The sequence below is a fragment of the Sparus aurata genome, chromosome 22, assembly GCF_900880675.1.
Source record: "Sparus aurata chromosome 22, fSpaAur1.1, whole genome shotgun sequence".
Taxonomy (NCBI): Eukaryota; Metazoa; Chordata; class Actinopteri; order Spariformes; family Sparidae; genus Sparus; species Sparus aurata.
In genome coordinates this window covers 30041139-30066226 of record NC_044208.1, presented here as the reverse complement: position 1 = coordinate 30066226, position 25088 = coordinate 30041139, and the positions used below count along the sequence as shown (strand labels likewise).

Sequence of the window (25088 nt, the reverse complement as noted above, 5' to 3'; positions counted from 1 at the left end):
CAAGCGTGTAATGATTTATTGAGAGCTCACTCAAGCAGCACAACTGTTTCTGACTAATCTAACTGAATGACTGTTGACTATAAATGATCACTTATTTACTGTAAGTGTATTTTAAATGTATGGGTATACATATGTCTAGGTTCACAGGTGCTAATGATTTACCTGTCACAAAGACTGGAGTCCAGATGATGAGCAAGTTGGAGGAAGAGGAGCACAGATCAGAGTCTCCAGGATCCAGCTGTGACAAGTCTGAAGAAAGATCTCCAGACTTCAGTGATGAACCTGGACCCTCACACTTCAAGTTAGAAACTGTTTCTACTGTAAACTGACTTCAACTGCTTAACACCAAGAAATACAATCCAGTAGTGTACCTTACTGTTTATGAAGTAAAGTACATTTTCCCTCCATCTTCAGTCAGCAGTCAACAGTACAGAACATAAACACCCGACAGTGGAGATCACCTCCAGAGTTTACTGCTGCAGTCAGGTTGATAAACAGGAGTGGAGAGCAGCACCGACTCTCTCCTCCAGAGCTGGAGGCTCTGAGCAGCTCAGCCCTCAACACACAACACTCAACAAATCCCTGCCACACACACACATGTTTTGCTGACAGTCGAATATTTTCAACTCACACAAATCATTTGCATTGCCTGGCACTGCTAGATGTGAATCTGCATCTATTCCTGTTGACTTTGTATATAATGTTAACTGAGTCTGATCCTTTACCTGTTCATGAGAGATAACAGCTGTATTTGTGCTTCCTCCTGCAGGGTGGCTGACAGAGAAATCAGAGCTACACCTGACACACATGGAGGATGTGAGTTAAAGCTCTTGATTAATCCTGTTGTTAAAGGTTTATGATTGTTGGTCCCCAAAGTGAGTTTGACCTCTGCTGAGTGTCTTCTTGTCCCCATTCATGTCTGTAATCTCCAGCAGATCCATCCACATCAAAGACAGACCTGGATGTGTCTGAGGACAGCAGAGAGGAGAGTGAGGATGAAGAGGATCAGCTGTGTCCTGATGATCCACATAGGTTGAAGCAGCAGCATCAGCTCGTGCATCGAGAGCTCCTGAATACAGATGTCAGTTTTGACTTCAGCATCCTTAGTTGTAACTCCTTCAGAGCTTAATGTTTCTGACCTTCTACATTCTACTGATATTAAACTACCAGCTGCTGTCCAACGTAGTCCTGCAGGCTTCACTTGTGCAGAATCAATTAACTTAGCAATAATATTAATTTTGTCATTATGACGAGATAATGTAGTGATAAATAATTAATAAAGAGTGCATGTAGAAAAGAAAGTGAAGCAGTCACCTGATCATTACTGGTAGAGTTCAGTGTTCAGTTTCTGCTCCCATCTCAGCGTGTTCTCATGAACTCTTTTTAAATTTCAGGAGAGGTTGTGTTTCACACCTCAACAGCTGATGGAGTCTGGAAAGACTTCATACAGGTAACTGAAACATAAAATACAGAATTCTTCAGCCTCATCAACTCCTTTCATTTTAACCCAAAGTCAACTTCTTCAGTTTAGCGCATATCACTGAAGGTTTTCTACAGCACTGATTTTCTGATTGTCTTCTACAAACACTTCATTAACAAAAAATAGTTTTATAGTTTTTATATATTTATTATCCTACAGCCTGGTAGATGCTGTAATACAACGAACTAACAGATGTTATAATGAGCCTCACACGGGGCACCAATAACTGTGTGAATATGAGGCAGAGCAACACACATGCATCCTTATTCTGTCTGAAGCCTTAAATTCCACCTAAATATGTTCTGCAAACAATAATTGATAGAAAAGATGAAGTAAAGTGATATCACTCATCTCCAGGCTTCAGACAGAGTCAGGATTAAATTAAACAACAAAACTTAAATTCACCTCATGGCACCATCCCTCAAAAAGGGCAAATGACAGCCGAATGATACTAAAGTTTGAGTGTGAAAAAATGATCTTTGGACTTCTTGTTTTGGTCTTCTCTCAAAAGTGGGGTAGACCATCAACGAAGCCAAACGTTACTCCACTCTTGCTGAATCTCTCTGGTCTTAAATCTCTCTGGCATGTTTTACAAAGGTATATTCACATGTTTTGCATCATTAGCCACTAAAAGATGGACTCCTTTAGTAGCTAATGATGCAAAACATGTGACATCCCAGTTCAGGTCTTTTCAAGGTTTGCAGACATGTAAAAATCCTTCCTGTTAGTGTTTGTTGTCCCTTCATCAAATATCCAAATGTTAATACAAAGTTTCGTATATTTTCGATATTCTGACTTCAACATATCAGGTAACGTGCATTTAGTTTTTTATTACAAACTCAGTTCCTTTGTTCTGTTTCCTGTGAGAGTCCGTGTAGAAATCCAGACTGTGAGGCTGTAGAATTGTTGTGAATTCCTGTCAGATCAGTTGTTGGTATTTGACGTGCAGTTTGAGGTCACAATGCCTGATCGATCACCTGAATGATCAATGATCTGTCTGCTGGTTGACTGGATTCACAGGTTGAAGGAAGATTAGATTAAAACATGTCAAACACGATGTATGAGATGACTGAAAACACAGAGTGTCTGCATGTCTGAACTCAACACATCATTGGACCAACAGGCTGACAACTTGTTGTAATCGGCCCTTCTGTGTCCTGCAGGTTCAGGTGTCCTGGTCCAGGTGTGTTCCAGTGTGCTTTGACTGGACTGGTGTTTGTTGTGGCTCAGGAGGCGGAGCTGCTGTACAGGACTGTCCAATGGGATGAGAGCCTCCTCCAATCAGCTGGCAAGATGGCTGCAGGGCTGCTGTTTGATATCAAGTGTTCAGAGGATGCTGCTGTCAGTCATCTGCACCTGCCACACTGCGAAATAATGGATGGTGAGAACATTATTGTGCTTTGTGAGTGAGAGAGTTTCATTTAAAAACACTCTAAAGTCATGTCAGCGCCCCCTACAGACTTTAGAGTTCATTACAGCGTCAGTGTGAACAAACAGTATCCTGATTATTTGACTGTTCTTTGAGTCTGAACTGCTGCTGAGCGAAACATGTCAAGTTTGTCCTGAGGGGGGCGCTGGAATAAAATCTGAATTGTGACAAACAGTAGAGACGATCTTAAAGCTGAGGAAATTTAGATTATTGATTGTTGATTGATAAAGAAAGTTCACTTTAAACAACACATGCTAAATATTTTCTAGTTTAGCTACTTCATTGTGAGTATTTGTTGCACTTCTGTGTCTCATTGGATAGAAAACTCACCAACTTTGGGTTTTGGACTGTTGGTCAATATAAGCAATTTGAAGATGTCATCTTGAACTGTGAGATTTAAAACGTATCTATTATTATTTTTAAAAGACTAAATGATTAAATCATCTCATGAAAAAAAAATAAGTTTCATCACTAATTCAACTGACATAACTTTTAGATTTAATACAAGAAGAAAAACAAGCACAGGGATTACTGTGTTTGAATGGCAGCAGACTTGCAGTTGTAAATCTTATGGATAAGCATGCTTAAATACATTGTTATTAACATGTTTCCAAAAATGTATCTATTTTCAAGATACTTGTAGACATTTGTAGTCGGGCTGGTTAAAGGGCAAACAGAGAAGTCTTTTCCTTGGTGCACTTGATGCATTAATCAATATTTAATATTTGTTGATGAAAGTGGAAATGGAAGTTGTCTTTCCTTTTCTCCTCAGTTTGGAATAAGTAGTTCTCCCAGACTCAACAGTTTGTCCCCTTTAGGCTTCACAGGAGCCTCAACTGACGGTAAAGAGTCTGTAGAACATCAACAAGGACACAATCCCTCACTGGCTTCCCATCCACCAGCACTGGTGTTCAATAGGTTGCTCAATGTGGTCAACAGTTTAATTCTACAATACCTCGACTTGGTGTCCAGGGAATCCAATAAATTGAGGACGAACAGTGTGATTAGGTTGTTATCAGTAAAAGAGAGTTTGACAGCTCTGTGTTTTCACAGCTCCTCTGCCTGATGGCCTGCTGTCTGTCGTCCACATCACTGATGATGGACTGAGCATCATCCAGCCGCTGGAGATTACCGACACTCATGTGGTTGTCCAGGTCCCTCACCTCTCTGTCTTTGGCATAGTCTGGAGTAGCTTGCTGAGGTTGTGGACGGAACCAGTAAGCGGACAAGTTCTGCTGTTCCTCGGACCACCAAACCCAAGAAAACAGAGACAAAAACTAAACATGCTTCTCCTGCCGAGGAACATCCATCTGGACGAGGTAAAGCTTCATGTTACAGCTGTCAGTCCAAACTTGTCAGCTGAAGTTTCTCTTGTCTGTCTTAATGAACTTTAAATGTATGTGATAAACCTCATTCTCATTCTGCAGAGATGTATCAAAAGCTTTATCTGAAGTTTATGTTAATATGAAGTTTGAGACACACCAAGTGTCTTAATATCCACCTCCAGCTTCTTTGTTCTTTGGATAAATTGGTTTTGTTTCATGTCGGCCTTCAGTACTTCCCACCTAGTACAGCCTCTGGTTTTCTGAATCGAGGACCCATTTTGTTTATATTACCTGCTGAGATCTCCCCTGCATGTTAAATCTCATACAGTTTGGTTAGTGATCAAAAGTTAAGATGCTATCAGCGACAATCTTTGAATTGCTACCCAGATTAGGAAAAAATAAACAATCATTCTATATTATATCATTTCTAGTATAATTTCTATATGATTGAATGGAAGCGTGTCTCTCTAAATGTCCCTCAGACTGAGTTCCTCCATAAAGTGATGGATCGTTTGTTTACTTCTAGAAAGAGAATGATTGATCCCTGGACGTCTACCCGTCAGTGTAGCTACCAGACAGAGATGAGATTATCTATCAGGACTCCAGACTAACTTTTTTGACTAAGCGCTAGAGGTGTAACGGTATGGGATTTTACAGTACGGTACGGTGACGGTGTTAGTACAGTATACTGCAGTATTTAACGGTGACGGTATTTTATTTTTTTAAAGATTTTTTTTGGTACTAGGGGCCATGAAATAACCAACAAAACAGACAAGTATCATTCTTAGATGAAAAACATTGGTTTATCTAAACCACCAGACAATCATTTAACCCAAACCAATATTACGGTCATGATCCAAGAAGAATCCTTTTTACAGGTAAACAACCAACAGTTGGAGGTGTCACTCGACTGCCATAAACATTTTAAACCAGAGAGCTATGTACAGCTGAATAAATAAGCATTAGTCAGATTTAGGATCAGGAACATACATAAAAAACATTGTAAACCTGGGGGGCTACAGGCCATTAAATGCAAGGCAAGGCAAGGCAAGGCAAGTTTATTTGTATAGCACAATTCAGACACAAGGCAACTCAAAGTGCTTTACAGGCACACACAAATTACAAAAAATTCAAAATTAAAAATTGCATTAAAAAATAATAATAATAATAATAATAATAATAATAATAATACAAATAAATAAGAAATAGCATTTTAAGACCAGTAAAAACATTAAGAGACAAACATCAAAACAAGTAGGCTAAAATAGAGAAGCTTTAAAAGAAACAAGACTGTAGAGTCAGAGTAATAATGCAGTTCAAAGACTTGAATTGCTTCAGTTAAAAGCAGTGGCAAAAAGAAATGTTTTAAGTCTTGATTTAAAAGAGGTGAGTGTTGGAGCAGACCTGCAATTTTCAGGGAGTTTGTTCCAAATATGTGGCGCATAGTAACTGAAAGCTGCTTCTCGATGTTTACTTCTGACTCTGGGGACTGAAAGCAGACCGGTACCTGACGATCTCAGAGGTCTGGATGGATCATAACGCGGCAGCAGATCAGAAATGTATTTTGGCCCGAAACCATTCAATGCTTTATAAACCAACAACAGGACTTTGAAATCTATTCTTTGATAGACAGGAAGCCAGTGTAAAGATCTAAGAACTGGAGTGATGTGATCTACTTTTTTGGTTCTTGTTAGGACTCGAGCAGCAGCGTTCTGAATCAGCTGCAGCTGTCTGATGGAGTTTTTAGGGAGTCCTGTAAGGACACCATTACAGTAGTCGAGTCTGCTGAAGATAAATGCGTGAACAAGTTTCTCCAAATCTTGCCGAGACATAAGCCCTCTTATCCTGGATATATTCTTAAGGTGATAGTAGGCTGACTTTGTAACTGTCTTAATATGGCTGCTGAAATTCATGTCTGAGTCCATAGTCACACCAAGGTTTCTGACTTGGTCTGTAGTTTTCAACATTACAGACTGAAGCTGAGCAGAGACTTTAAGTCGTTCTTCCTTGGATCCAAAAACAATTATTTCAGTCTTATCTTTGTTTAACTGAAGAAAATTCTGACACATCCAATCATTGATTTGTTCGATGCATCTACTCAGGGTATGTATGGGATTATAGTCCCCTGGTGAGATGGTTATGTAAATTTGTGTGTCATCTGCATAACTATGGTAGCAAATTTCATTGTTTTCCATTATTTGAGCTAGAGGGAGCATGTAAATGTTGAATAGTAGAGGCCCCAGAATGGAGCCCTGGGGTACTCCGCTTGTCATTTTCATCCGTTCAGATGTGTAGTCACCAATAGACACAAAGTAATCTCTCTCATTTAGATAAGATTTAAACCACTTTAGTGTTGTACCAAAGAGTCCAACCCAGTTTTCCAGTCGGTCCAGTAGTATATTATGGTCGACTGTGTCAAACGCAGCACTGAGATCCAGTAATACTAAGACTGAGATTTTTCCGCTGTCTGTGTTTGAATGAATGTCGTTGAAGACCTTAACGAGGGCCGTCTCAGTGCTGTGATGTGGTCGAAATCCTGATTGGAAAACATCAAAACAGCCATTTATTATTAAGTAATTGTTCAGCTGTTGAAAGACAGCTTTTTCAATTATTTTACTTAAAATTGGGAGGTTTGAAATGGGCCTATAGTTATTCATTACTGAAGTGTCTAGAGTTCTCTTCTTCAGGAGGTTTAATGACTGCTGTCTTAATGGCTTGGGGGAAGACACCTGAGAGAAGAGACGTGTTAACAATCTGTAGCAGGTCTGGAATCATGCAGTCTGAAACTTTTTTGAAAAACCCTGCTGGTAAAATATCCAGGCTGCAGGAGGAAGACTTCAAATTCTGTATAATGTCTTGAAGGTTTTTGTCATTAATTGGATCAAATTGTGTCAGGGTATTAGAGTTGGGTTTAGGTGGACAAAACGACAACACACCTCCAGTACCTGGTAGAGTGGCACTGACCACTTGTCTAATGTTCTGAATTTTGGCAGTGAAGAATGATGCAAATTCATTACAGGCCCTGGTAGACAGATGTTCAGATGCTACTGGCACAGGAGGGTTTGTTAACCTGTCGACAGTAGCAAACAAGGCACGAGCATTATTTTTGTTCTTGGTGATAATGTCTGAGAAGAAGGACTGCCTTGACTTTTTTAATTCTAAATTAAAAATGTAAAGTCTCTCTTTATAAATGTCAAAATGAACCTGGAGATTTGTTTTTCGCCACCTGCACTCAGCTTTTCGACATTCCCTTTTTTCCATCTTGACAAGCGTGGCGTTTCTCCAAGGAGATTTTTTCTTACCAGAGACCACCTTCACTTTAGTGGGTGCAATGGCATTCATGACATTTGTAATTTTGGAATTGAAATGAAGTACAAGGTGATTGACAGAGAACCTAGAGAGGGGTGGTGTGGAAGAGTAAGCATCAATGAATATGTCACCAGTGTTTTCAGTGATGTATCGTTTTGAGACAACCTGAGTTTGAACATTTGTGTGCACTGATATATCACTCTCAAAGAAAACACAGCAATGGTCAGAGAGAGCGACATCAGATACCAGAACCTTAGAAATGTTCAGACCCTTTGAGATAACTAAGTCCAGGATGTGGCCCCTGTTGTGTGTGGGTTGTGTCACATGCTGAGTGAGTCCAAAGTTATCAAGGACACAGCACAGTTCTTTAGTCCATCTGTCCTCAGGCTTGTCGACATGGATGTTAAAGTCACCAACAATTAACACACAATCAAAGTCAGTGCGGATAAGAGACAGTAACTCAACAAGGTCATCAAAGAAATATGTGCAGTATTTAGGTGGCCTGAAGATGTTTAGAAATATAGCTCGAGAAGATGAGTTTACCTGAAGAGCAACATATTCAAAAGAAGTAAAACTTCCATAAAACATCTGCTTGCATTTGAGTAACTCATTAAACAGAATACTAACACCTCCTCCTTTTTTATGCATTCTAGTTTCACTTATGAAAGAGAAATTTGGAGGACTTGATTCAATGTGAACAGCTGCACTGTTATCCTGGTCTAACCAAGTTTCAGTTAAAAACATAAAATTAAGATTGTGTTTGATGATAAAGTCATGTATTAAAAAAGATTTTCCTGCCAGAGATCTGATGTTTAATAGAGCTACAGTTACAGTATCAAAACCAACTGTGCAGTTTTTTGCGACAGTTAGTGGCTGACGAGGAATGGGAGCTAAATTTAATGGATTGGCACATTTAGTCCCGCATTTCCTGTTTCTCAACAAATTCACAATTTTTCTATTACCTGTAAGCACAGGAATTGAGGAGGCTGCCTGAACTCCAAGGGGCCCTGGCTTTTCTCGGGGGAAAACAGTAGTAATATCAACTTCGTAGCCCGGACCCGGCACATATCAGTAAGCGTTAATTGTACTGTCAGCATGGACAGGATGTACTTCGCTGTTTTCAGACTGTAGAGGCCAAGGATTATTCAGAGGGGGCGGAGGGGCACGATGACGTTTTGGCGATGGTGGTTTCAAGCGTGGCAGATTTGGGCGGGGTGTGAGTCTGAGTCCAACATTGACCAGCTTTTTCATCTCATCCGTGAAATCGAGGAGGGGGGAAGAGGGGGAGAGGCTGAGGCTGGCTGGAGAGGGCAGAGAGTTGGTTGGGGTTGGTGGAGAGTGGATGTTCCCTCTTGTTGCGACTGGGGGGGACTCCTCCTTGCGGGGCGAAGATGGCAGCAAGGACTCCTCCTCCTGGCACAGTTGACTTGTCTGTTCGAAGCTTATCTCAGGCACAAGTATTTCTCCTTCCAAGGGCTGTCTTATCAGTTGTTTTAGTTTGTTTTGCCTGGTGTCCTTGAAGGGAGGAACTGGTGTGTGGTGCACAGTAGAATATGTTGGAGGTTAACAACCTTACTCCTGACTTGTTAAGGCAGAATCCATCTGCCTTAAAGAGGTGTCTGCGTTCCCAGAAAATGTTAAAATTGTCAATAAAGTTCACCGATTGAGCGGCACATGTAGCTTTGAGCCATCTGTTCAACAACAACAACCTGCTGAATCTCTCATCACCTCTACGGACAGTTGGTAGAGGGCCACTGACAAACACCACAGTATCGAGAGATCTGACTTTGTTCAACAGATCAGTGAAGTCTTGTTTCAATACCTCAGATTGTTGTTTCACAACATCACAGGCCCCTGTGTGTAAGATGAGAGATTTCACTGTTGGATGTTCAGCGACAATGTCCAGAATTTTTTCTGAGACGTCAGAGACCATATCGTTGGTAAAACAGAGTACTTTGGTGTTCTTCTTGCTGCAAAATCTGTTTACCTCCTTCACAGCAACATCACCCACAATCAGTGTTTGTGGTCCAGTCATTAGCTCTTTCTGTGGTCTTTTACTTTTGAATTTGGTCTCATAACTCTCCTTGTTCATTGACGGAGGGCTTGCACGGTCTTGATAAAGTGGAGCAAATCTGTTCTCCAGTTGTATTTTTGTTATTTGCGTAGGTACGCTCTTACTTTTTGTTTTCACTGTTGTCCACGGTTGTTTCCGCTTTGGTACGGGTGTTGAGGAGCCACTCTTTTCAGAGGAAAGTGCAGGCCAACCAGTTGCATCACAGATCTCAGGACGCTGGGCTCTGCCTGTTACTCGTTCTCCCAAAAATGATTTATGTTTAGGCTTTGCTCCAAGAGTATTCCAGCAGGGATGATTGTTCCTGGGCTTTTTATCCAGTCCCCTGAACTCCTGTTTTGTCGAGTCATTGTCGGGGCTAATTAGCCGTGTGTTAGCAGGCTCTTGTCTGCTGTTTTGATTCCATGGGAGAGTAGTTTAATTCCCAGATAGTCCATTCACTTCCACATTTACTTCTATCTGGTGGATCTTGGTTTCCAGCTCAGCAATTTTCTGTAGGATGCTCTGAAGGTTCAGGTTAACAAGAGGCATTTTGGTGCTAGTTAGGTTTAGCTGCTAATAGGCTTTAGCTGCTAATAGGCTTGTGCTACTTCGAAGGCCTCGTTCTGAAAGTACGGAGTTCGGAAGAAAATTTAAAAAAAAAGTGAAATAAGGCAGCAGCAGTCAGTTAATTGTTGTCCCAGTGGTTTGTAAATATCCAGGAGTTGCTGCCTGTAATCTTTCAGTGAAGAAAAATAATAACAGTGGAAAAGATAGCAAGCAGAAGCGAGAGCAAGCAGAAAAGCGTTAAACAAAGCTACTGTACATTACACAACAGTAAACTTCTTTTGTGTGACTTCTTGGTGCCTCTAGACCAGGACTCCCTTGAAAAAGAGGTTCTTAATCTCAATGGGATTTTTTCCTGGATAAATAAAGGTTAAATAAAAAAAAAGTAAAACTTGAAATAAGACCCCTTAAACCTGAGACTGAGCCCTGTTAGGCTATTAAAGAACTGCACTGTACACATTAACTGTAGCAAAATAACAATATGACCTAATGTGAGAGAACTGTTACACACACACACAAACCAATCATGAGCATATTAGGGCAGATTGTGATGCAAGAAGGACAGCATGTTGACCCTGTCTACTGTGAGTCGTGACCTTAGGGGAGAGAGGATGTATCCGCTAGTGCTAAATGCCCTCTCAGATGGTACACTTGTGGCGGGGATGCATAAGAATTTCTTTGCTACATTAGCTAGAAGTGGAAACTGATTTTTGTTGAAATTCCACCACTCCAGGAGATCATCATTTGCATTGAGGGGTTGCAGGGACAGGTATAGGTTGATTTCCATTGTCACCCTCTGCTCTGGGCTCTGGGATGCTGGCATGAATCCACTTGCAGCAGGACTGTCATCTTGTCTTGTTGCTCGTGTGGTGGTGATGTGCTTCAGGATTCCAGAAAGTGTTTTCATGCTGGCTCGTCCCTCACCGCTTGAAGACCCTGCCGTGTCCATATGAGCTTCTCCTGGTGCAGGCCCTGGGGATGTCACAATCAAATTCATAATCATAAATTATTTGGTTAAAAATTAATTGTTTTAATTGTACTAACTGATTTGATTATGTTTTTGGCATTGGAACATACCTGGTGGTGCAGCTGTGGGATGAATGAGCTTCATGGCCTCTTCAGTGCAGATCCTCTTTGTGTCTTCAACATTGGCAGAGAACCTAGCCTGGAATCTTGGATCGAGGAAACAACAGAGATCCATGATTCGCAGATGATTTTCTGAATACCGTGCTTCCAAGTCATCTTTGATTGCCAGCTTCATTTGTTTGGTGAGAGCAGAATCGTCGCCACAATCTAGCAGGATCTGTGTGGTGATGTGGTCCATGACAGGTTTCAGAGCTGATATGGTGACCTTTTTTCTGAGGCAAGAGCATCTGTGAAGTCATGAAGGGGGAAAAAGACCTAGCAGATGCCCTCCATGGCATTTATGTTTGCACTACTGGGCATGAGATGGCGTGAGTTCCTGTCTGCAGTCAAAACAGAGGAGACAGCCTCTTGACAGCATTTCAAAGGTGGAGCCCCACCTGGTTACCACATCATGGATCAGAGAATGGCTACATTGGCTTGTAGTGCCCCCCGGTCTTTCTACTTTTGCTGGAACTTCTGTTTCTTTTTCCAACTTCGTGAAAAGGCTTCGACCACCTCTCTGCAGGACCTCACTGCATCCTCCACTCTCTGGATTTTCATGGTCTTGTTAATGGCCAATTTGAGGTTATGGCCAAAGCAGCTTAACCACTCCACAGGGCTCTCTTCAAACGCCTTCTTCATGTTGGAGCCACTATCTGTTGTGAAGCAGACAGTGTTTTCCATCTTAATGTTCCAAGCATTGAGCAAATTCTCTACCATCTCAATAATATTGGCATGTGTGTGGTCTTCAGGAAAGTACATGGTTTCTAAGCAGTGAGCCATCAGCTTCCATTCCGAAGAGAGATAATGGATGGTAAAACTAATGTATGGTTCACCGCCTCCACAGCTGCTGGTCCACAGGTCTTTGGTCGCTGCAAACCACACCCCATCTGACACCTTCTCTTGCACAGTTGCTCGTAATTCGTTGTACATTTTCTAAATCTCTTTATTGCCAAAGTGAACTCTACTTGGTACATTGTACTGTGGGGCCACTTTCTTCATCAGGGCTAGCAATCCAGGTTTTTCGACCACTTGGAAGGGTAACATATCTTTTGCTATAAAATATGCCACAGCTTGATTGAGTTCAATTGCCTTCTTTGATTTTCGATCCCACTTCTCACCTTTGGCAAAAGAGTGTTGGATTTTCGTCTGACTCGCTGATGTCCTACTCGTAGCTCTATCCGCCTCCTAATAGAAAAACAAAACAGTTGAATTAGTAGCCTATATTTTAAAAGAACATTTTTCACACAAGAGATCAAAAAATTAAAGTACATGCTTTACGTAAAGTAAAACAACTTATATTTGGTTTATGCTTAAGTGTCAGCTAAATGAAATTATTTATATTCAGTCACTAAAGTCTCTTTCTCTCTCTCTATATATATATATATATATATATATATATAATATACTCACACATACAGACATATATATATATATTTATATTTCACACACACACACACACAGCCTCTATTATGCATCTCTCCGTGCATCTATCTATTATAGTCCATCTTTCTCTCTCTCCTTCTTTGCTTCAATCTCTTTCTTTCTTTCGTCTTTTTTTTCTTTGGCATGACGTCACTACGCCAAACAAACAACTAATCTACAAGTGAACAAAGCGTTGCAAAGCGCTGCAAAGCGACGTAGTGATGCCTTGTAGATCTGCATATTCTGTAGACAACAAGACCATGCTGTTCCACGGAGAATGAAAGCGACGTACAACAACAATAACCATAATCTTTGAATGAAACATCATAGAGCGGCTACAGTGGGATTTATAATGATTCATTTTACCTGCTTGGATTTAAGCTGTGCATATTCTTTTTTATGCCACTCGCGGAGATGGGACATCATGTTAGATGTATTCACCGATCTTGCAACTACTTTCCTGTTGCATAGTTTGCAAGTCGGCTCTCCGTCGTCCTTTATGGATCCATCCGGTTGTTTTGGGTAGCCAAAAAACTCCCAAACAAATGAACGGAGTCGCTTGGCTGGAGGATAAAGAGGTGGTGAAGTAGGGGACATCGGGTCAAACGGGCCCGCGGGTAAATCTGCCATCGGAGTCTGCCATCATCATGCCATGCTTTTTTCTAGCTTGCTGGATCATGTGGGTCTTGCGTGTGTTTACCAAAACTACCTTTTTTGATTGGACTGTCACTGAACCAACTAAAAGACGCTGACCATGCAGCCTGCCCTGAACTAAATGGAATATAGGCCTACATTTGAGCAGCACACAGGTAGGAAATGCTTTTTCAATCTACTGCTGCAGCTGTAAAATTAGATTATAATGTGACTGAGTGACGACTGACCACCACTGATCTTAATGTGAATGTGAAGTGAAATGTTTTATTTGTGAGTTCCCTACTCCTGTAAGTGGAGTTGCAGCAGCAGCGCTGCATAATATTAAAATAATTAATTAATTACCATCACCATGTCACGTGTCACCATGGTGGCTTTACACCACCGTGGTATACCGAAATACGGTATACCTTTTAAAAAATTTAGGGGGGCACACTGTAAATCAATTATATTGACATATTTAGATGTTAGGGCTGTCAAAGTTAACGCATTCATAACGCGTTAACGCAACATCCTCTTAACGCCGTTCATTTTTTTAACACGCGATTAACGCTCGGTATTTAAAAAAAAAAGAAACAGGCATTGTTTGATTTACGGCCGTCGGTGGCACCTGTAGTCTTGATCCAGAGGGCGGCAGAAGAATAAGAAAGGGAATCAGAAGAAGAAGAAGCAGGGTTGGTGTTTGGGAAAAACACAGTGGACTGAAAAGCGAAAGTGAAAGTAAATGGATAAAGGACTTATAAACGGCAAATTAACTTTCAAACACTGCCAGATGGTTCGGTCCATAGGACAAAAGTTATCTGCACGTACTGTCGACATGAAATGAGTTACCATTGAAGTACATCGAGTCTCAGATATCATTTGCAGCCAAACACACAGCAGATGCAGAGAGCCCACCGCCCCCTCGCCAAAAGCAGACATCACCATGTTTGATCCCATTTAGGGTGAGGGGATATTTTCGAGCCTTTTATTTTCCTGAATGAATTGAAGTATTGAATAAACATTTTCATAAAGCATATTAGCCCTTTCTGATGTTGTTAAAAGTATTAAGAACATGAAAAAATACATTAAGGTACATTTAGAACAGAAAGAAATGTGCCAGAAAAAATTGCGATTAATCACGAGTTAACTATGGACAAAATGCGATTAATCGCGATTAAAAGAATTAATCGTTTGACAGCCCTAATATATATATATATATATATATATATATATTTATATATTTATATATATATATGTAAGGGATAATGCCCTTCGAGGTGTCCATAAACAGGAGTTAATGGAACTCCTGTTTATGGACACCTTGAAGGGCATTATCCCGCTTATACCATGGTCACTTGCCAAAGAAAAGAAATTCGGACCATTAATTTACATTTTCATGCGTTTTACAATCAAAATATAAAGTTTTTCACAAGCCATAACTTCGTTTCCCTGGTAACGCCTTAGGGTTTGACTAATACCTGGAACAATCATTACTCTCCCGTAAGATTCTTATGCAACGTAGACGTTGTTCACTCCTCCAGTAAATAGGACGGACCATAGATACGACTTGGCAACGGGAGATAGTCTAGTCCGCTCAGCGATGAGCCAGAAAGCTAACGCTATGCTAGCAAGTATCAAAGTCAATAACATTGCGCACGGATGACAAACAGTAAATATAATTTGACAGTATGCTAGCTAACACGATTAGCTAACTAACCAGTCATGTCATTGTCCCCAAATCAATATCAAGATCTTCAGGAACAAATGATCGGCCGTGTGTAACGTTACTGTGGCCGCAGCCTGAAGCAGAGAGCTGAACAGCGAACGGGATGTGAGATTATTCGCGTATCAGTAAATTTAGAGGGGAAGTGAACTTTCTGCAGCTTGTGTGTTACAGTCGCCACCCTGTGGTGTTCAGAGGATAAGACACTGAAGGACTGATGGACTGAACTCAGTGCTGGAAATATACTATTCAGATTTGATACGCCAGCTAGTGCATTAATTTACAGCGGTGAACAGACAATTTGACTGGATCTACTTAGTAGGTGTCCATATATCAGGGGTTAATGGACACCCTGCAGCCAATCAGAATCGAGTATTCCCCCAGACCATGGTATAAAAATATATATATGTATATATATATATATATATGTATATATATATATGTGTGTGTGTGTATGTATGTATACACACACTAGGGGTGTGCAAAGCAGCTGGTATTTGTATCTGTATTTGTATTTGTTGAGGGGGGAAAAGTATTTGTATTTGTATTCGAGTAAAATTCAAAATAGGCGTAAAAATCCAGTTTTTTTGCATTACACTTCTAATTTACGTTATAGTATAGAAAGTATTCTTTAATTATCCATTATAATAATTATGGATATAGAAAATATTGGTTGATGTGTTTCCATAAATCCAGCAATGAACATGTAACAACAGGGCTGTAAACTAACTTTTTGGCTCAACTGCCAAGGGGAAAGGTAGATTAAAGAATCTATCGGCCAAGTAAATTTTTTACTGGCCAAATAATAAATTGCCTCTTTTTGTTGCATATACATCTGTATTAGTACTTTTCATGGAGATAACAGGATTATATATCAATACATGCTTAGAAAAGAGGCCAAAGTATTATTTAGAAATATATTTTAATATTATTAATAAAATTTCATAACATTGCAAATTGAAAACTTGAACAGTGCAAAACTTTGACAAAGGAAACACTCATTAATTAACTATCAGGCTCTGTAATAGACCTGTCAGTGGCGACTGTACCATAATAATATTTACACTGGATTTGATAGACCCATGGTTTTACACGTTTTGTGACGTGAAAACTGTTCTCATATTAAGCAACTTGATTATCAAACTGAAACCTAACTGAAGGAAGTCGTTAAGAAATTATGCGCAACTTAAGTACAACTTCCCTCAGCTCATGAGTTAGCGGTGTCGTCATCGCTGCACTCGAATCACAGTCACTGCGCCCAGAGGTGTAGCAAGCTTTTCAAAAGTGCGGGGGATGGATGTGATGGTGTTTTTTTAAAACAATTTTGGGTCGGGGGGTGATGATAAATGACACTTAAATATTAAATCTGTGTCTATAATAACCACACCCTGACACGTAAATGTGACATCTGTCTTGATTCGTTTAAATATAATATAATATAATATTTGTAATAGAAGCCTGCTGCAACTGTACTTTTTTTTTTTTACCATTAAATGTTATTTTATACATTATCATATTTTATAATGTTCTGTCATGGACTATGTCACTTCACTGCTAACAGAAAAGAGAGCTGCTCACTGCCAGTTGCAGCTTCTTATCTTGATCTGCAGTCTTAGATTATCAAAAATCACAGTTACATGTAAGTATGTGGTTATTATAGACAGATTAAATCTTTAACTGTTAAATGTAATCACAGTAACAGCGTTACATACATTAGCAGCTGTAAACACATAAAAACATTATAAACACATCCTGTGGTTTGGTGTCGACCTGTATACTGAACGTATCAGGAATAATCAACGTTTATGATCATCAGAGAACGTTACAGACATTGTTTTTGGTTGTTCTCTGTTTCCAGAGAATTCACAGAGAAGCTCGAGAAGTTTGTGACATTTTCATCCCGGATTTTTGTGAGGAGGGAATTAAACGCCTGTCCCAAATAAACACCTGGTATGTTAAGTGGTTGAGACAAATAAACGCCTGGCTATTATTTGGTATTTAACGGTAGTTCCCGCCTCATCAGCACGAGCTGAACAATAAATCTAACACAGCAAGAGAGGCGGGACTTAAGGCAGAACAGCCAATCATCAGCCGGTCAGTCCCAAAGCCGGTGTCATGTTTGAAGCAGCAACAGGAGAGGGTGGAGAGAGGAGGCAGCTGCAGCGAGAGCAGACACAGAGCGGCCGGAGAAACTGTTTTGCTATATCCTGCATAATTTATTGCAAGAGCACGACCATCAGGACAAACATTTACCCGCCCCGTTGCATGTAGCTCTCCAAAATTAAGTCGCCAGGGAAATATTTTAGTCGCATTTGGCGAGTGGCGACCGCTAGTTTACAGCCCTGTGTAACAAGGAACGTCATTTAAAAGAAAATAACACACAATTCGACACAGCTACACAAGCCTTGTTTTAACCTTTTTAACCGAACGTTAACATTATTCTGTGCTAACAGAGCTAACGTTACGTAAACAGAGCGAACATGAGAGCAGCCGACTGCAGACGTCAGTACTAATGCAGCGTAATGGAATAATCTCCCGATCAAACTCCGCTTCCCGAAAGTTATAAACTGCCCCCAGAACCCAGTTAAGGTACAAAAATCTATTCAACAAAAATAGTGATGAAGTCTTTTTTCGCTCAGCCGAGCCTTCTCCGTTGCTGTGTGGAGTAGCCTGTGTCAGTCACCTCTTTTACTCTCCCGTCTCCTACTGAACGTCACTCACTCACTCATCATGGCATGCACTGCGGTCTCATGAGGAAATGCAGCTTTTTGATATAATGTTTTTCTTGTTCCCGAATACAAATATTTTTTAAAGTATTTGTTCTAAATAAGTATTCGTAAAAAACACGTTATTTGTGCCTTTCCGAATACCGTATTCGGGTTCGGCTCCACCCCTAACACACACACACCTTGACACCTTAACCATTCAAATTTGCGCACCCATTCTTCACGAAAACAGTATTTTCTGTCCTTTTTTGCCACACTCCTGTCTTCAGACTTTGACTCATCCTCTGAGTTAGGATTTGACTCTGGCACACAGAGATTCCACCAGATATGTGTCTGGTGTGTTACTGCTTGTTTGAGGGCGAGCCTCTTTGAAAGGATTGCTGGTTGAGGCGGAGATAATGGACTATGATTCCGGTCAGAGAATCAAGGCAGTTGGAGAGGGAGAGAGATTTGACTTCTTTAATGAAGTTGTTGGACTTCGCATAACCGTACAACATACGTCTTTGTGTGTGTAGTCTGAAAATTAAAAAAAAGGAAATAAACTCAATTAAGAATAAACATGATCACAATCTGAATGTAGCTGCAGTGCTAACAAAGGGCAGCTAACTATTGCTGAGATTGCACAAGCTACTGAGCTAACTCAAACACACAACACATTTCAATGTAAAATACACAAACTGCAATAGTGAACACATTACCTATAACTACAAACAGAAACTACTCACATATCGTCAAGAACGCACACATAACAAGGGAGAACACACAGAAAGTCCATACAGCTTGGTCTTCTCACTGACTGGTCCGCTGCTTCTCCCTCTGGTTATATAGCGTAACTATATACTTAACTATACTGCTTGTTGTTTTAGTTTGCACCAGTAGAGGGTGCTGTTAGGCCCTGATCTGTAGGGCTTTCTCACACTGCTCCTATCCGGTTTGACAGAGATGAAGCGACGCCTGTGAGCTAGTTTAGGCAGTCAACTCGAGCTTCACTGCCATATACACACGTGATATGCTTCTCTCTCCAGACCATCCCACAAACGCACCCTCTCTATTGAGCGGGTTATTTAAACGCATGAATTTCCCTTCTCTCCCTCTGGCTCGTCAGTGCTGCTAATGCTCTGCACAAGCATCATCGCCCGCTCTTTCAGCCCACCACCACCCCAGCATCCACCTGCAGGCTCTGTCTAGGGGGAAATATATTTAATCATCACTCCCCAATATCTCATGTAAACATATCCGTGGGGAGTGTTGAGGTCAGAGCCTGGACGCCAAAATCTAACTATGTTCTGCTTGTAATAAACATTTCAAACGTGAGTTGTCTGACTGAAATGCAGTTATAGGTATCTGTTATAAAAACAACAACACAAAGTGTTCCTGACTGAAGGATAACTAGAAGAGCTTGTGTTTGTCTCTTATTTCAAAAATCTCACTGGACTGTTCTTGTAAAGTATCAGTCCTTCTGTTGTGACAGCTCTTACCACAGACATTTTATTTCTGTAGTGATTTAAAGATGATCTGACTCTGTCCTCTCCTGCAGACACCCAGATCTCTGTGTGGTCTACATGATGGAAACACTCATTAAAATCTTTCCTCCCGTTTTCTAACGCGGACAAAATTTCTCCCAGTTTAGAAGAAAAATCAGATTGAACGTTATCGATAGTCACTAGTGTCACTTCTGAGCTGTTTAACATCCCTCACTGTCTCTTGTTGTTTCTCTGCCAGGACATCATGTATACTAGCATTAGCCTTAATACTTTCACGGTTAACATCAGAACTCAGTTTAGAAGTGAGTACATATTTGACTGAAACAGCTTGTTGCACATTTTTCCAGGTTTCCTTTGTGGGAGAAGAATCACAGCTGCCTTTTACTCCCATAAAAGTCACTTAAAAGTCACATAAAAGTCATCCCAAATAATGATGAATAATTAGTCAGAACTTTGGAGAGAGGTACCAGAGGCCATAACAGACTGTTTAGTACAAAGCAAACACAGATTGTTGAAGCTTCTTCTTCAGTCAACCTTTTATTGTACAAACCGAGATCACAGGATAAACCCTGTAATTCAAATGTGTAAATGTTCTGATGTCTCTTAAGGTGAAGAAGCAACAGAAACCTGATGTGAACATCAAGACAGCCTCTAACTGCAAACTCATCAAAGATCAGATTTACACTGTTCACTGTTCTGAGGCCAGTAAAATTCAGCCCACAGTGAGTATTTCAAATAACAGTCTTTTGTAGTCTGCTGATGTGATTCATCAAACTGCTCTTGGTTACCTGTAGTTTACTTTGGTTTTTCAGGAAGTAAAGTTTGAACTGGACTTTGGACCAAATTTCTTCCCAACATTTGAGATCCGCCTGCCTACAAACACAGAAGAAGTGAATCTAATTGTCAAAGACCAACGACGGACGGAGGTCTGGAAGTATGAAGTTGATCTGACCGGTAAAGTCTTTATTCATCTGCAGCATCACTCAGCCTTATATTACATTGTTAATGAGTTTAATAGAATAAAGCAACATCCAGTTCGTTCGTGCTCAGCATCAGGTTGCTCTTTAGTCCAAATTCATCCTGAAGTCTCGTTTTCATTAGTTTTGAGGGATCTAATCGGTCTTAGAGCTCAAGAACCAGTGTGCACAAAACAATGAATAACTGACAGTGCGTTAGTGTTAGAAGCTACTTATCTGCTGAATGTTCATCTCCCTTGGGTCAGTGGAGCCTCATAGTGACTTTCAGCTCGCTGCTCATCTGTCCAGACAACTTTACTGTTCTAGTTCACTCTCACCATTAATGCAGGTGCAGGTGTGGAGTCATAGGAACACAGGTGGGAAACATCAAAAATGCAAACACCACAAAAACCCAAAAAACCCATAGAATACAAACGATACCAACTCAGAAATAGATGAAACATTGCCAGATGGAGGAACAGGTGAAGCATCAGCAGACCCATATACAGGAGAGGTGACCTCTGATGCAAGAGCACACAGGACAAAGGCCAAGACCCCTGGTGGAGGAACTGTAGGATGTTATGTTTGGCACCCTACTAAGGTCCAGACAGCCAATGCTCAGGGTTGCTAACGGGCTAATGAGGCAGATGCAGGGCAAAAGTAGGAGGGAAAAGCAGGCTGGGTGAAAACACAGGAACACAAGAGGTAAACAGTCTAAACTGCAAAGACCCTGCAAAACCCATGAAAACACATGAAACACAAATAAGACATTTTCATCCACATCATCAACACATTTGCTGAAGTACGATGTCACTGATGGTGTAGAATCCTCAAGATTGTCGTGGCTCTCTGAGGTGGCAACATCTCTGAGCATGTGCCAGTGTGTAAACTCTCTGAGCAGATCATCATTTCATTAAGCTGCTGTGGCTCAGGAGGCAGAACAGTCATCAACTAATCCCAAAGTCTGCATGTCTGCAGTCCACATGTCAAAGTGTCAATGGTCAAGATACTGAAACCAAGTTGCTCCTGACGGCTGTGATCAGTGTGTGTGTGTGACACCACACTGAACACTGACTTGTGTCATAAAGCTTTGACTGGTTGAAAAGTGCCACATGTAACATTTACATGCTTCAATGCAGGCGAAAATATAACAAATAAAAAACAAAGTTTGAGAGAGCCGCTGACTGCCGTCATCATGGAGAGTCCAACACTGATGTACTGCCTAATGGAAGGTGTGACTGACGGTCAGGAAATAAGTTCTCCATCTATGTAAACAGAACTAACAGTATGTTGATGGATTGATACAAAGATAAGAAGCTCCGTCATGAAACCTTAATGTGAAAAATCCCTTGCTGATTTTTTCTCAGATTTCATACAGAAACATTTCTGCTCCGATAATCAGAGTATGACTTTCATTTCAATTGAGCTTTTACTATTTTTTTGCAGATTACAGGGTCCCAGCAGTGGACATGGTCCCAGCAGTGAACAGGGTCCCAGCAGTGAACAGGGTCCCAGCAGAGGACAGAGTCCCAGCAGAGGACAGGGTCCCAGCAGTGGACAGGGTCCCAGCAGAGGACAGGGTCCCAGCAGTGGACAGGGTCCCAGCAGAGGACAGGGTCCCAGCAGTGGACAGGGTCCCAGCAGTGGAGGAGCTGGACTCGATTCGACCAGAGTTTGTACAACGAGTGTCTGAACCTGTTCTCAACCAAATTCTAGATAAACTTCTTGGACGTGGATTTATAAGTGGTGAAGAAATGCAGAATTTCAGAAGACCAGACAGAGTCCGAGCAGATAGAGCGAGAGACGTGATCGACACAGTGCGAGGAAGAGGAAGTGCAGCCAGCTCAGCCCTGATCGCTGCTCTCCGTGAAGTGGATCCTGTCCTCTACAGCGAGCTGTAGTTCAGCTGAAGTTAAATCAAGAAAGTGTGATGATGAATCTGTCAGCTGGCTGTTTTACTGTCTCACATAACGTATTGTAATCTTTAAATGATGTTGTAGAGGATGTATTCAACATTTATATGTTGAGCCAAAATTCTCAGAAGAACGACACCGAGGCACGGATGCATAAAAGTGGGTTCTGTTTACTCCTGGAGCGACATTATACCTCAGACTCTGTTCATCTGTTTAAACTGCTGATAGCCTGGACCATCACCAAAATGTCACGGTGCTCCTTGTTTTTGTTCTCTACGTGTTTCTATGTTTTCCCTTGATAATTGTGTAACTTCCAGTAACTTTTCCAGAGTGTGTGAGTATGTGCATGTATCCACTTGTGCGTGTGTGTGTGTCCTTTTTGGTGTTGACCATAAGTGCTGTTTGGTTTGTAGGTTTCCTGTGCACCTCTATGCAGTGTGTCTGTGCTATTTTGTATGATGTTATCAGTATTTCCCAATCTTCTGTTTATCAGAGACCTCAAAACAGAATAACACTTTCATATTCACCTAGTCAGGCCGGATTTCTTAATATATTCCTCCCAAAATTAAACAACGTGCGTGAGGGCAAAAAAACCTAAATTCTTATAAGGATTAAATAATTCCCCTACGGCCACCAGATTTGCTCTTACTTCAAATGTTCTGGACGACCACCTAAGGCTCACATTGTTTACATGAGTTGATCATACGTTGGTTATACATATTGCAGATACACATTTTCTTTGCTATAAATGTTATGTAAACATGGCCAAACATTACCGTTAGCTTTTGCCGGCAGTATGCAGTTATGTGTAACTTAGACGACTATAAAAAGTGTAATATTACAACTTAAATGACATATATGGTATAACAACAACATTTGTTAGAAAGTAACATTTCCATCTTTCATTATTCTTCGTATGAATCCAGTAACACTGTTAAATAAGGAATATCCCAAATTCAGAGCTTCTAACCCTTCCATACACATATTTTAGTACTGATTAATTAAACACTCCTTGACATGATATAGACTTCATACGTTTGACAATTATGAGGTTAACAAGACACAGTTGACTTCAGGACTCTGATGCGTGCAGGTAGGATTGTGGCCGACGCCTCCCATCCCGGTCACAGACTTTCTGACACTCTCCCGTCTGACAGGAGGCTGCAGTCCATCAGGACCAAAACCTCCCGCCACATGAACAGTTTCTTCCCCTCTGCAGTTCAGATCCTTTACAGGTCCCAGGACCCCGACTGACTCTTGCACTCATCCCCACCACCGCCCTTGAATCTATGCATTTCACTAGCAAGGACCACACCGTCCACGAGATGCGTTTAAGGATTTATTAGTGACAAAGGAAAACGAAGTGTCGAAGATCTTGGTTCTTTTGAGTTCTTCGAGTGCGTTGTGGGGATTCTTGTAGATAATCCGCCGCCGCTCATGGACCTACGAAGGAGAGGAGAGAAAGAAGAAACAGGCAGAGAGAAATGGGGTGGGGGGGAGGGGTGCAGAATACGAGAGCGAAACAGAGGAGAGGGTCAGGTGGTTATTTATAGAAATGCGGAAGTTGGCGCTGCTGAGGTGTGGTCCTGCTCCTGAAACTTCACCAATTAAGCTTCAATACAATTATGCAGAATTTGTAAATTCTTAAAATAATTTTTCACAACATTTTACATTTTATCTCTTTTTTGACATTCCTGTACAGCTCTTCCATCTTTATTCATCATCATCCCACACTTGTGTCTCTGTTTATATTGTATGTAATAGTCACGGTCTGTCTATTGTTATTGCATGCACCTAAGTCACCAAGACAAATTCCTCGTTGGTGTAAAACCCTTCTTGTTAATACAGCTGTTTCTGATTTTGATTCCGATATGACTCATGCACATCAAAACTTTGTTTATGGCAGGTTGTAAAACAGAATATGGTCCATTATACTGTCACAAAAAATAGAAATAACTATAATTTGTTGATTAAACTTCAGAATATGCATAATACATTTTTGACTTTACTGCTTTCGTCCTTTTATACTTTGTGATCAGTCCATTTGATGGCCAATATCCAGTCTAAAGCTTATTGTTCTTCCAAGCAACCCTACTGGTTTCATGCAACTGCTCTCCCAGAGCTATGAGAGCCTCATTCATGTAGTTTATGAACCGCTGTTGATTGTAATAGACAAAGTTAATCCAATCAGCTTTTTTGTCTGGTGTGATCTAAAGGAATATAGATTCTAAGTCTGTTTGAATTTCATTTCTTGCCTTAAATTAGTACAGTGATTCAGATGATACCAAGTCATGTTTCCTCCACCTGCACTGCTGTTAATGTTGCCCATAACACAGTGTTGGACCCTCTCGCCTTGGTTGATGCTACTTTCTCAGAAAGACCCTGATGTAGAGCTTGTCCACAGGTACCACTGTGCCAACCCGTGAACATTTCATGCGGGGTCAGATGCATGATTTTTGTTGCATGCGATAGCTCATTAGTGCAAGTGGTAGAGCAGCTACTCAGTTTAGTTTTGTTGTTCTCACATGTTTTAATCCATTTAAATGTTTATTTTAAACCGTGGTTAATACCTTGAAAATATTATTCCAAACTGTTAAATCTTATTGTTGAGGTCATCAGTTCTGAAGGGGATTTGACCTCATATATTCTGTCCTGATTCACACTGAGCATCTCGTTCTGCTTCATATTTAAAACATTTCTAATATAACATCAACACTTCAACACTGTTCCAATCTGATCTGCAGGATCAGGGCCAATATGGGCGTTTTTTCCACTGATAGGGATCGGCAATTTTGAACGTGGACCCAAGCCTGGCTTTTTTTTTTTTTTACATCAGAGCACAATTTGTGGCAGAACGCAGACGTGCGCATAACGTTACCCTGGCAAACCTGTGGATGAAATGTCTGCAGAGTGGAAATATTTCAGAGAGCGAAAGCAGTCCAG

General features: G+C 40.8%; 2 protein-coding genes across 2 annotated transcripts in view; one reads left to right on the top strand and one right to left on the bottom strand.

Annotated features, from left to right (window-relative positions):
* Positions 1-25088, bottom strand: part of LOC115574089 (NACHT, LRR and PYD domains-containing protein 14-like) — a 915401-nt gene that overhangs the window by 315547 nt on the left and 574766 nt on the right. The gene's annotated exons all lie outside the window — the stretch shown is intronic.
* Positions 1262-23478, top strand: LOC115574103 (caspase recruitment domain-containing protein 8-like). Its single transcript, XM_030405350.1, has 6 exons — positions 1262-1450; positions 2644-2861; positions 3963-4228; positions 19885-19998; positions 20089-20230; positions 21679-23478. Exons 1-6 carry the CDS (start codon positions 1425-1427, stop codon positions 22131-22133), a joined length of 1221 nt encoding a protein of 406 aa, XP_030261210.1. The 5' UTR covers positions 1262-1424; the 3' UTR covers positions 22134-23478.